This window comes from Heloderma suspectum, chromosome 11 (assembly GCF_057233095.1).
Source record: "Heloderma suspectum isolate Gila_16-S chromosome 11, 16-S_ref, whole genome shotgun sequence".
Taxonomy (NCBI): Eukaryota; Metazoa; Chordata; class Lepidosauria; order Squamata; family Helodermatidae; genus Heloderma; species Heloderma suspectum.
This window is the reverse complement of record NC_139468.1, coordinates 43,528,300-43,540,876: the sequence shown is the minus strand read 5'-3', so window position 1 is coordinate 43,540,876 and position 12,577 is coordinate 43,528,300. Positions and strand designations below refer to the sequence as shown.

Sequence of the window (12,577 nt, the reverse complement as noted above, 5' to 3'; positions counted from 1 at the left end):
TCCCCAACTGAAGTGCTGGCTGGAGGAGCTCTAAGTGACACGTCAGCCAGGGACCAGATGATGTCGCTGTGTGCCCTGCCCCCAACATCCTCCAGATTGGAGGGTCAGTGAGGCATCACCCCCCCCAATACGTTTACCCATCTCTGTTTTAAATGGAAAAGTGGGATGTTAATAATAAACAAAACTGTGCTTTTCTAGTTTTTCCCTTTTTATTCTTGTTCACCCACTTGGGGCATGTTGAAGCTCTCTGGTGGTTTTGCTTTCTCGTCCTGAAATGAGAGAGGTCTCCTCTGTAGATGGACATTGACATTCCTGCCTTCTGACTGGGGAGGAGCTAACCTTCCACTTCCTGGTCTCCTGCCTGCTGAACAGAAGAGAACCTCACTAAGTTCTGTTTCCCATTTTGAAAAGAGAACTGGCAATATATGCATTGTGTTGTACCTGTTTGTACTTTTTAGGGCTGCACGCCGGAAGATGGAGTGCATGTCTTCAAGCTCCACAGCCAGCCGGTTAGCTGTATGCATTTTTCTCCATTTAATCCTGCTCATCTTCTGTCCCTGAGCCACGATGGCACATTACGATGTGGAGATGTAACCAGAGCGGTCTTTGATGAGGTGAATATTGATAGATTGTGGCTGCTGCAAGCTCTGCTGACTAGGAAAACATCCTTTTTTTTAGTGAAAGAACAGAAGGAAATGTCGGGCAGCACACTCATATAGGAGTCAGTTTAGGTGGTTGACATATTTTTTGGCAGAAACACTGCAGACTCTGGACTGCAGTATTCCCTTTATTAGAATGAGGAGCGTGATGTGGATTGATCATGCAAGCTGGAATTTGGTGTGGACTCTTCCATCCATTTCTGTCTTGTTCAAGCTGTTGTTCCAGGATAGAGGAGAGATAGAAAGGGAGCAGCTCTCCTCTCTTCATTTACTGTCCACTCCTGTCTCAGGAGGAACTACAGCATTGTGCTAGAGCACATGGTTTGCATGCAGATGTTCTTGGGTTCAATCCCCAGCATCTCCAGTTACAAAAGAAAAGACCAGGTGGCAGAGATAGGGAAGACCTCTGCCTGGTGCTCCAGAGGCTAACCTCATCTAAGTGACTGCTTGTGTCTTTGTTCTGGCCAGGAACCGAATTTCAGTTTCTTCTCAGTTGGGGATGAAAAAGTCAGTTTTTGGAAAACTATGCATTTGGGAAACTTGCCTGTCCACAAGGCAGCCTGTTTGTAATACATAGCAAAGAGGACTGAGGGAAGCAACGTGGCAACCAGGGCATGCTGCAGTGTAGGGTAATCTCCAGCTACTGTCAAATACCAGCATAAAAGCAGTAATTTAACATAACTTTAGAATAAGCAATACGTATTAGGGGTTGCCTAAGTTAAACCTATTTCTCATTCTCAGGTGTACAGAAATGAGCAGTACAGCCTCTCCTCATTTGACTTCTTGGCAGATGATGCCTCCACTTTGGTAGTGGGAATGTGGGATGGAGAGGTGGCCGTAGTGGACCAAAGAGCACCAGGGAATTCCTCTGAGCTTTCCGCAGATCTTAATTCAAAGACGAGGACTGTCCACGTTCACCCAGTCAACAGACATTATTTCATTACTGCTGGAGCAAGGTAGGTACCAGCTGTGATGCAAGTGCATTAAGAATAGAAAGCTCAGAAATCTGAGAGATGCAGTACTAGGTAAATGAATAAAGGCCTCTGATGTGGACCAGAGTAAAGATCCACTGAAGTCCAAGTTTTTAAGATGTTCTCCAAGTTTTAGAAATAAAGAATCCTGAAAATTTGCTAGCACTTTATACAAAACTTCTATTAATACCCATTGACTAAAATGTGAAGTAATTTCGCTTTCTTCTTTGTTCCAAAAATTCATTTCCGCCCAAAATCAAGTGTCTTGCACAAATTACAGTATTCCAGAAATACTGAATAAGTTTCCAATATACAGAGAAAACTTTAGACAGCAGTAAACTGCTTGTGTTGATAGTTTCTGGTTACTTAGTAGAGAGAACGCCACACATTTATTATTCATAGACGTCTTTATAGGTTGCTTTTTAGAGCATAGTAGTCCAATCCTGGTGCCCTCCTGATCTTTTCCAGAATTCTTGAGCATTGGTCATCATAGCTGGGTGGGGATGATGGGAATTGAAGTCCAAAACATCTGGAGGGTGCCAGGTTGGGGAAGGCTGGTCTAGTCCAGTCCTTGCTGATCTGCAATAGAGGATACAGCTGCAGTATCCCTGACTGATGGTCACCCAGCCTCTGCTTAAATGCCCCCAGCGAAAAATATGCAATACTTACTTTTTAGAATTCTTTACAGATCTAAAGTCACTTTGTTATTTTAGGAGCATAAAATGTATTATGTATAACTTGGTTTGTTCATAAAATTATCATTAAAATTAAAAACATGTAAGAGTATGTTCAGTAAATTTGCCATTACTGTCTGAATTAACTAAATTTTTAAATTTAGCATACCAAACATGATAACTTTTATATGCAAACGAAGTTATACATAATACATTTTAGGTTCCTGTTTTATGTTTGATCAGAGGGAACTTGAGCAAGTTGTTCCTGAAACCTCTGAATCAACCTAGAAGCCAGAAAAAGCAGGAAGAGCTGGAGGCAGAGAGAAACTGGTATACAGCCTCTGTCCCTCTGTGAAGAGCTCTAGTTTGTGTCCTTTTTACAAGGGCAGATCTACACTTTGTGTGATATCATTACAATCCCATCATGGTGATGCTATATCCCTTTTGCGCATTTAAAACTCGTAGGACACACAATGACATTTGTTGTGGTATATTGAATAATGTGGCATGAAAAGCAAGAAATAACACCACAAAAGTGGTATATCGAATGGGTCCCAACAGTTATCAGTGCACTTCAGTACCGTTGTAAAGCAGTAGTGTAGATCTAGCCCAACTCTATTTGCCAATAGTTTAGAATTTTTATTTCTGAATTCATAAAAGTTTTGGTTGACAAATTGTAGCAAGGTAGTGATACTTTTGAATAAAGTTTGCTCTTCAGTTGCACTATTCTCAGTGATTTCTGTCAGATTGTACTTTCCTTCTTGTGTTAGGATTTCACGTTCATCCTGTTTGTTTTCCATATAGTGTGTTTGTTTATAAACATCAGCGGCCATAGGCCTTGCGCCTCCCAGTTTTTGTCATGGACCAGGACCCTGAGCCCTTGTCTTGAGAGGATCCTAATCCCTTGTCCTCTCAAGAAGAGTCTCCAGGGTTAATGGTTCAGGGGGAGGACTCAGCCGGCGGAAGGCATCATGAGGCTTCTCCCTCCCTAGGACCCAGTTATCCAGAAAGACCCCGGGGGTCAGCTGTCCTGCATCCAGAAGAGGTCACGTTACTGTCCTCTGAGACTCTGGCCACGAGGAAACTAACATACCACAGCCACTCCTGCATCGTCACAGTCTCAGATTGCTAGAACAGGCCAGACCCCTTTAAGAGATAACGCCTCTGTCAGTATGGAGGCAGGGCCAATCAGCCTAAAGGCAACCAAACTCCTACTTAAACCCCAGTCTTGCTCTTCTCCTTGGAGCAACATACAGACAATCCTGTCTGGCTTCCAGCCCTAGCACTACTTGGAACTTTCTGTAGTGCTGATTTCTTTCCATCTTGATTTCCCAAGAAACCTGACCCCTGCTCAAGACCTGATGCACAGCAGAGCCCTGCCATTCAGGCTACAGCATTCATTCATTGCTTATAATGTACTTGCAAAATGGAAAATTTTCTGTGGCAAAATAAAGCACTGGAAAATTTTGCCCTACCTCACTGCCCATAGCTGTAGTCTCCCTACCACAGGAGACAGGATGTTGAATGGATTAGCTCTATTTCCAGAGTCCGATAGGAGGAGATGCCCTCTCTAGGATATCCTCCTTATCACTGAAGAACAGGAACACTCATGGTAAGTCCAGTGTTCCAATTTTTGTTGCAGGGATGTTGGTATTTATGATGTTCGGCACCTGAAGAAAAGTGGAAGCAGGCCTGTAATCTCCCTCACAGGGCACACGAAGAGTGTTGCTTCAGCTTATTTTTCACCTCTTACTGGCAACAGAGTGGTGACAACTTGTGCTGATGATACGTTGAGGTACGTGAGAGTGTGGGGAGGAATCTAGGTTTGCATGTTCAACCCAAAGTTAACATGCAGCGTTTGCTGCCACAAGACGTGGCTCTGGCCACCCGCTTAGGTGGCGTTGGTCAGGAGCAGGGTTTCAAATGCTGTGAGCTGCGACACTGTGGAATCTCCGTGTTCAGCGACCGTTTGCCACAGGACAAACCAGGGGTGGGGCCCTGATCCATGTCCCGGTTTCGGGCTTCCTGGGGGCATCTGCTGGCCCCAGTTGGAAACAGAATACACGAAACAACAGACGTGGGTGAGAATGGCAGCATTACGGCAGTTACGTTTTAGGTTGTTTTTGCATTGATGTGTGGGGACACCCCCACCTCCCTGCCTGTGGATCTTTTGTCCACCCCAAACCTACTTTGCTTTGAGTTTAGAAATGCACTGCAGATTTTCATCAGGTGAGCAAAAAGGAAGCCCCTGTAGTCAACTTTTTTACATGATCTAAACTGCTCAAAAGAAACATGTTAAGGTATGTTTATGAGGTAAATGGTAAACCTCCTAGGCATACTCTTAAATGGGAAGTAGACTGAGGAATCACGCGCATGTGTCTGGTCTGGCAAACCTACTCTTCTGTGGTGGAGCCCCCTCAAAAAAGAAAGACTGAGCAGAATGTGAGAGCAGCGTCCTGGAAGGGAGAGGGCCAGGGCCGTGAGGATGTTAAGGCAGGCAGGCCGCTGCTGCATGTGTTTATGAGAGTTGGGAGCGCTGCTCTCTAGGTGTGTGAATGTGATTCTCTCCAAAGATTGCTACAATTCACACACTGGATTTACTTAACGAGGCATGACTTGTTGAGGTTGATAAACAGTCCCAGGGAAGGGACTGTCCTGCAGATCCCTTTGAGCTGATGGTGCCAGCCATTGCCCATGGGGAGCCAATCATCTGCATTTAGCATGGGGCGGGGGGGACCTTTTCCCTTCCAAGGGTTGCATTCCCTCTGGGGTAAGTGGGTGGGGCCAAAGCCAAAAGGGGGCGGGGACACTGTTTCTCTCTGTCACCCACCACTCTTTCTCTGTCTCATTCTCACTCCCCTCCCCTTTCACACATACACATTCAAACACATCCCATTCAAACACATCCATCCATTCACACACTTCCATACATTACCATTGTTTTGTCACCTCATAAAATAAGTTCTCTAGATGCCATACAAATGTAAAACAGATTTAAAATATAATAGTGCAATCGAGTTCAGCATTAAATTCCTAAACAGTCCTAAAAACCCAGCACAAGAAGAAATATTAGACCCAGACAATTTTTTTCACAGATAGAAAAAGCTAACTCTGTCTCAAAACCATAAACCATGGGAAAACCATCAGCCATGGCCCCAACCAGCACACGCACGCGCCACATTCGTGCGGTTTTGTCATCGTGTGCACGATACCCACGCTGCTCTGCTGACCAAAATGGCTGCTCAGCAGCAGGATTCTGTGGCAAGTCCCTTCTTCTCCAGCGCTTAGCTGATTTAGTTTGCTTCAACCTTCTCCAAGATGTCATCTGTGTTAGCATTAACGAGACCCTCACTGTTGATGGTGAAGCTCTACATCCGGGATCTTAGAAGAGTATGGTAGCGAAGAGCCAGGCCTGAAGACAGAAGGCTGCAGAGCCAGTCATGGCTGCAGAATCATAGAATAGCAGGGTTGGAAGGGGGCCTACAAGACCATGGAGTCCAACCCCGACTCCGCAGGAGGCGGTCTGTGGCACGCCAGTTTTGTGGGATTGGTTTCAGCTTCTTCCGATGAAGTGGACAAGGTGCTTTCATCTGTAAGGCCAACCACCCGCTTACTTGATCCTTGCCCATCTTGGCTCATTATGAGCTGCAGAGAGAGGCTGGGTGAGAGGATCAAGGCGGTGGTGAATGGCTCCTTTGAGGAGGGAGTGATGCCATCAGCCCTCAAGGAGGCAGTGATAAGACCGCTTTTAAAAAAGCCCTTGGATCCCCAGGTTCTGAACAACTTCCGCCCAGTCTCAAATCTGCCTTTTTGGGGCAAGGTGATTGTGCGGGTGGTGGCGATGCAGTTGAAGGCACACTTGGAAGAAGCCGATTATCTAGATCCATTTCAGTCAGGCTTCAGGCCTGGGCATGGGACAGAAACGGCCTTGGTCACCTTGGTGGGTGATACGAGGAGGGCTCTGGATAGGGGCGAATGCTCCTTCCTTGTTCTCCTCGACCTCTCAGCGGCTTTTGATACTGTTGACCACGATATCCTCCTGGACCGCTTGGAGGGGTTGGGCATTGTCCTTCCTCTCCGGCAGGTACAAGAGGGTAGCACTGGGAAAGGAGGTTTTGGACCTGTGGCTGCTCACTTGTGGGGTGCCACAGGGTTCCATCCTCTCCCTGATGCTATTTAACATCTGTGTGAAGCTGCTGGGGGCTATCATCAGGAGGTTTGGGGTGCGGTGTCATCAGTACACGGATGACACGCAGCTCTACCTCTCGTTCAAATCTTCACCAAGGTTGGCCGTAGAATCCCTGTCCAAATGTCTGGAGACGGTGAGTGGCTGGATGGGGAGGAACAAGCTGAAGCTGAACCCTGACAAGACTGAGATACTTTTGGTGGGAGACAAGAGGAGGTTGGGGGAGGTTGACGTGTTGAATGGGGTACGGTTACCCTTGAAAGACCAGGTCCGCAGCTTGGGGGGGTCATCTTAGACTCTCAGCTGTCCATGGAGGCTCAGGTGTCAGCTGTGAGCCAGACAATGCTGTACCAACTTGATCTGATATGGTGGCTGCGCCCCTACCTTCCCGACCATCTGCTCCCATCGGTAGTACATGCCCTGGTCTCCTCCCATTTAGACTAATGTAATGCGCTCTACGTGGGGTTACCCTTGAAGACGGTTTGGAAGCTGCAGCTGGTACAGAACGCAGTGGCTCGCCTGATTTAAGGCAGCCACCGGCGAGATCACATCACTCCAGTGCTGAAGGAGCTGCACTGGCTACCAGTTGTTTTCCAGGCCAAATTCAAGGTGTTGGTTTTGACCTTTAAAACTTTATACGGTTCCGGCCCAGCCTATCTCGAGGAGCACCTCCAGCAACACCAGATAGGCCGCTCAACAAGATCAGCCTTGGATGGCCTTCTCTCTGTCCCATCAGCCAGGGCAGCTAGGCTGGTGAGGACGAGGGAGAGGGCCTTCTCTGTGGTGGCCCCCCACTCTGTGGAACTCCCTCCCTAGGGAACTCTGCCATGCCCCCTCTTTAATGAGTTTCCGCCATGCATTAAAAACATGGTTGTTCAGGCAGGCATTTGGGGTGGGCTAGGGTAATTTTAGAAATGTGATGTTTCGAAGGTTGAATTTTATTGTATAAACGGTTTTTATTGTTGTACATCGCCCAGAGTGGCTGGGTGACTGGCCAGATGGGCGTTTAATAAATTAAATAAATAAATAAATAAATAAACCCCCTGCTCAATGCAGGAGTCCAAGTCAGAGCATCCCAGACAGATGGCTGTCCAGCCTCCTCTTGAATGCCTCCAGTGCGGGAGAGCCCACCACCTCCCTAGGTAATTGGTTCTATCTGTCAGGGTGGAAACTGAGCCCATAGAGCCCCAGAGCAGTTCTGATTCTGAGGAAGAGCAACAACCCGTGGGAGAAGAGCTCGCTCATCGCTCACGGGTTGTTGCTCTTCCTCAGAATCAGAACTGCTCTGGGGCTCTATGGGCTCAGTTTCCACCCTGACACGATCACATACCTGACATTATGCCTGACTGCATTGATTTGTTGTTTGTCCAGATGGAATGCCTCTGCTTGAATAGCATGGACAATCTGTTTATTGTCATCTTGGAGATGCTCCAAGAGAGGTGAGATTTGCTCCTATAGGTAGTACTGATAGTGAATCTCACAAGGAGCTGCATGAGGGCAACACCAATGTGGAGTAGAGCTTCCATCCTATTGCATCCTACTTTGGGCCTTTTTTATCCATTGGTGTTAAATGTTGGGATTGGCAGCCTTTACCTCGTGAAGTTTCAATGAACAAAGAGTTTGGGACATATGGCTAAATAAGGAATAGCTGTCCTGCTGAACCCTATGCATAGTTTCGAGTTAATAGGAGGTGGATGCCATTGAAGACTGTTTGGTCCAGTAATATTTAGACGCTTCCAGGAGAGCTGGCAGCAGAGATAACTCCACTGCAGTATTAGTTTTTGTACACCAATTGTATTAGTTTATGCACAGATTATTCACACGCAGCGCGCATGGCTGCACCTCCCAAGCCTAGAGCTTCAGAGAGCTCCATCATTTATCCCACCTGCACCACAGATTCACATTTGCAGAGCCTGGCCGGGGGCATCAACAGCAGGGTCCAGCATGGGCTTCAGTGCCCCCATGAAGTACAGAGGAGCCAGGTATGTCCAGCTTGGAAATGGAACTCATTAGGAAGCATTGTAATCAAGCCAGCATCCTTCCCTAAGGAGTAGTTAGTTGGCATTGCAGCAAACTTGCGTCTAACAAGTAGGGGATTCCTGAAGCAGGAATAGATGCCAAGACCACTACCGTTCTTGCTGTGGGAGCCATAGTACGTGGCAAGGACAAATTTTCCATTCTCAATTCAAGGAGGACCACAATAGAAGCCAAGGGAAGATGCTGACTAACGAGAGGTGATTTGAGTTACTGTATCTCAGATCAGTGGGACCAAAGAGATGGAACTCAATGTCAAAACTGAGAGAATTGAGAAAGATGCCGACGTTGGGGCGGGGACACACACAACACACTACCTAGTGGTGGTTTTCCAATAGTTCCAATGATTAACTCCACTGTATTCTAAGCAGGGCCTATGACAGCAACAAAGAGAAACGGGACTCCTTTAGGCGCACGCAGGGCTCCGTCAGGATCACAAGCTTTCTAGCCATTCCAATTCATATTGGTCCCATAGTATATGGGGGCCTGCATGGAGTGCAGTAGTATTCGCCCCAGTAATCAGAATCACAGCAAGGTGTTTAAGGTCATGATTCCTATCCCAAGGATATGGGAGATGATCCAATGCTGAGAGGCCACTCAGGCATGATTGGCAAAAGAAGGAGCGCTTGCCATACAAGGAAATTCACGGAGATGGGAACAGCTGTCACTGGCCAACTTGAGGACATCTGGATTTGTCTTATGGTTATGGTTGATTGCTTGAAGTTGTTAGATATCTGTTGTCAACGTGTATATTGTCCGTGTTTTTTTTTTTATATAAATGGTTTTTAACCTCTGTGTACCTTATTTTAATGTTTTTAATCTTTGTAAACCGCCTAGAGAGTTTTGACTATGGGGCGGTATAGAAATTTAAATAACAATAATAATCTGAATTTTGCCTCTCAGAATATGAACTCTTATCTCCTGGGAAAGAAAGTAGCACAGGCTAGTCTGGTTTAGTGTGCTAGTTAACCTAGCAGACAGGCAATGTGCTAGTTTAGTAAACTGCAGGCATTGGGAACCAAGAACCAACCTTGTGCCCTTCCCTGAGACAAATGAGGCAACTAACACTTAATTAGTTGCTGAGCATTTGCTCCTAATGACTTTTAAAACTATCCCCAATGTGACATCCCGTTGGAGCCATGGCATCCAGCAGTGATTTGCAGAGTTCTGCAGGTTGTTTATCTCTAACAGCAGGGAAAAGGTTGAGAAGCCTTTTTATCTTCCCCTGGAATTAAAAGGGGAAACTTGCAGTACCATCCAGATGAAATCTTGGAAGAACAGCTGCTTTTGTGAAGAAACAGAGGGGCTGAAATCTTAAGAATAGACGCCGGAGTGTCATCTACTGCACACTGTTTGAATCTTCTAAGCAATTAGGAGACACAAGGACAAATGGCTCCAAACAACATCTCTGAATTTAAACTACCAGCAATATCTGAGGACCTGTAATTAAATCTGCGTAAGTTTGTTTTTCTTGTTTCTGCAATTATACTTGCTTGTTGTGCTTGGAAAGTGGGGGATGGCAGAACCAAAGGAAGAAAGAAAAGACTTGAAAATGCCACCTACCCCCAATGGCTCCCCCAGCAAAGGTTTCTAGAAATGCCAGAGATGAAGAGGAGTTGCTTTGATAAAAATTATGTCTTCGCAGCTACGAGAGCAGTCAAAGAAACTTGAAACAATTCAGGACTCAATATCTGCCCTTCAGGGGGCTGTGGATTTAATTAAGATCTCTTTTCAAAAGATGGAAGTGAAGGTTAATGATCTTGAAGATCGGATTGTTGCACAGGAAACGGCCATAAAAGTGTCTCATAATGTTTTGTCTGCTCGAATCTCTCAACCGGAGGCCTTCACACTCAGAGCAAATCTACGTATCCTTGGTATTAAAGACGTGGCTATTGATATAGGCTTGGCAGAATTTATGGATAAACTTTTGCATGAGCTATTTGCTTTACCATCTGATTTCTTTCTTGATATTGAGCATGCATATCGTGTTCCTGGTTCAAGGCGTGGCATTAAAGGGACTTCTGGGACTGTTATTGTTCAATTTTCATGAGTCTCCACAAAAAATTACCTTATGCGTCTGGCAAGAGAACGAGGTGAGCTCCGGTGGGGACTAGCAAATGACAAGATTATGCTCTTTCATGATTATACTAAAGAAATTGCTGACAGAAGAAGGCAATTTGCGAAGGCAAGAAGTTTGGCAAAGCAAATTAACCTGCAATATCACATTAAATATTCGGCTACATTTTGTGTTCTTTTTGAAGACCAGATGAAGAGATTCTTGGATCCTGATGCTGCAGAAACATTTTTAATTGGTATTTAAATTAAATTCAGGGAACCAACTCAGCCTCTGGAGTTGGAACTTATCCATTTTTACTGTTCTTTTGAAGTGTTGTTTGGGTTTTAGCTGATAAGTGGTCAGGCAGTAGGCCAAAGGTAAATGTTTGCATTTTTTCTTCTCTTATTTTATATTGTAATAAAGTGCATATTTGTGTGTGTATGTGTGAGTACACATATAAATCTATTTTTAGATATGATACTACCTAAAATATACAAATGATTTGTTCCTGTTTTTTTCTTTCTCTTAAACTTCTCTTTCCCCCCTTTTTATTAGTATTATTACTATTAATATCACTATGGGGTTATTGTTGTTGCTGTTCCTTGCTGGCTAAACTTTTAATGTTTGTTAATACGTGTTAACGGAATAGTAATTTATGGCTAATGGAAATGGATTGTTTGCTTCTATTTCTGTGCTGTAAGACTGTTTGGATATTCGGTTTCTTCTTATTGAAGTTTAATATAATTCTGTTTTTTCTTTTTTTCTTCTTCTCTTCCTTCTTTTCCTATCCTCCCTTTCTTTTTTTTAGAATACTGTAATGTTGGAAACAAGATTTTGATTATATTGTTGGTAGTGTTTATTTTATTTGTAAAAATAAAATAAAAACAGATTAAAAAATAAAACTATCCCCAATGTGTGAGTGGGGAGAGAGAAGGGGAAAACTAAAACACAGGAGCCCTATTCAGACATCATAAATCTGAGTAGGCTAAACATGTGAGAGGGAGCTCTCCACCCTGTACTCATGGAGGGCAACCTTCTGAAGAGGAGAGCCACCTGTATCTAATGCAGAAACTAAAAAAGGAAGAAAGCACTTGTTTAGAAGAGAGAAGGGTGACTGACTAAAGCTCACTGTGGAGAGAAATTTTACAGAGCAGTTTTATGCTGCTATCGCACCAGTCAACAGAGAACTGACCAAGAAGGCATCTGGTCCCTCAAGGCCTGCTCACAAGGTGGAAAAAATTCCCTCCAGAGGAGGTGGTGGAGGGTGCAAAAACATCTTTAAAGATGGCTCTGCACAGGTGCAAACCATATATATGGGACTGCCTAGGGACCACAAAGAAGAATATATTTTTTGCTGCCATGGCGTACAAGTTAAGATGGGTACATACGCATATGAAATTGCCTTGTACTGAGTTGCTCTGTTAGTACATCTGTTCTATCTTCAGCATTGGCCAATACAATGGGCAATATGGAAGAGTAACTGCTGCTTTAAATGTACAAGGTACATTAATGTACAGGGTACAGGTACAGGGGAGAGTCATTTGCCCATAGAATCTTAGAATAGTAGGGTTGGAAGGGGCCTATAAGACCATCAAGTCCAACCCCCAGCTCAATGCAGGAATCCAAGTCAGAGCATCCCTGACAGATGGCTGTCCAGCCTCGTCTTGAATGCCTCCAGTGTGGGAGAGCCCACCGCCTCCCTAGGGAATTGGTTCCATTGTCATATTGCATTGTCGAATGCCCATGTACATTCTAAGATGAGGTGATGATTTGCATGTGTGAAATGGTGACCACAAACATACAGGCGCACATACAGTACTTCTTCATTGCCATGCAGTATCTCCCCATAGAGCCAGTTCACATTGTCAACAGAGACATTGCATAATACTAGAGTGGTGTGTGTGCAGAAACTGCTGATTTACACATGCATATGCAAGCAGCCTTGGTAAAGGTTCTGGCTGGTAGCTGGAATCTATTCTTACTAAATGGCCTGTCTA

The 12,577-nt window shown here is 45.0% G+C and overlaps 1 protein-coding gene across 4 annotated transcripts in view; it reads left to right on the top strand.

Annotated features, from left to right (window-relative positions):
* Positions 1 to 12,577, top strand: part of WDR76 (WD repeat domain 76) — a 38,419-nt gene that overhangs the window by 22,298 nt on the left and 3,544 nt on the right. For all 4 annotated transcript variants that reach the window (XM_084817681.1, XM_084817680.1, XM_084817679.1 and 1 more), the window contains exons 9-11: positions 459 to 614; positions 1,401 to 1,615; positions 3,947 to 4,099. In XM_084817681.1, the coding sequence (XP_084673807.1) occupies positions 459 to 614; positions 1,401 to 1,615; positions 3,947 to 4,099 (524 nt within the window). The remainder of the gene's footprint in view (positions 1 to 458; positions 615 to 1,400; positions 1,616 to 3,946; positions 4,100 to 12,577) is intronic.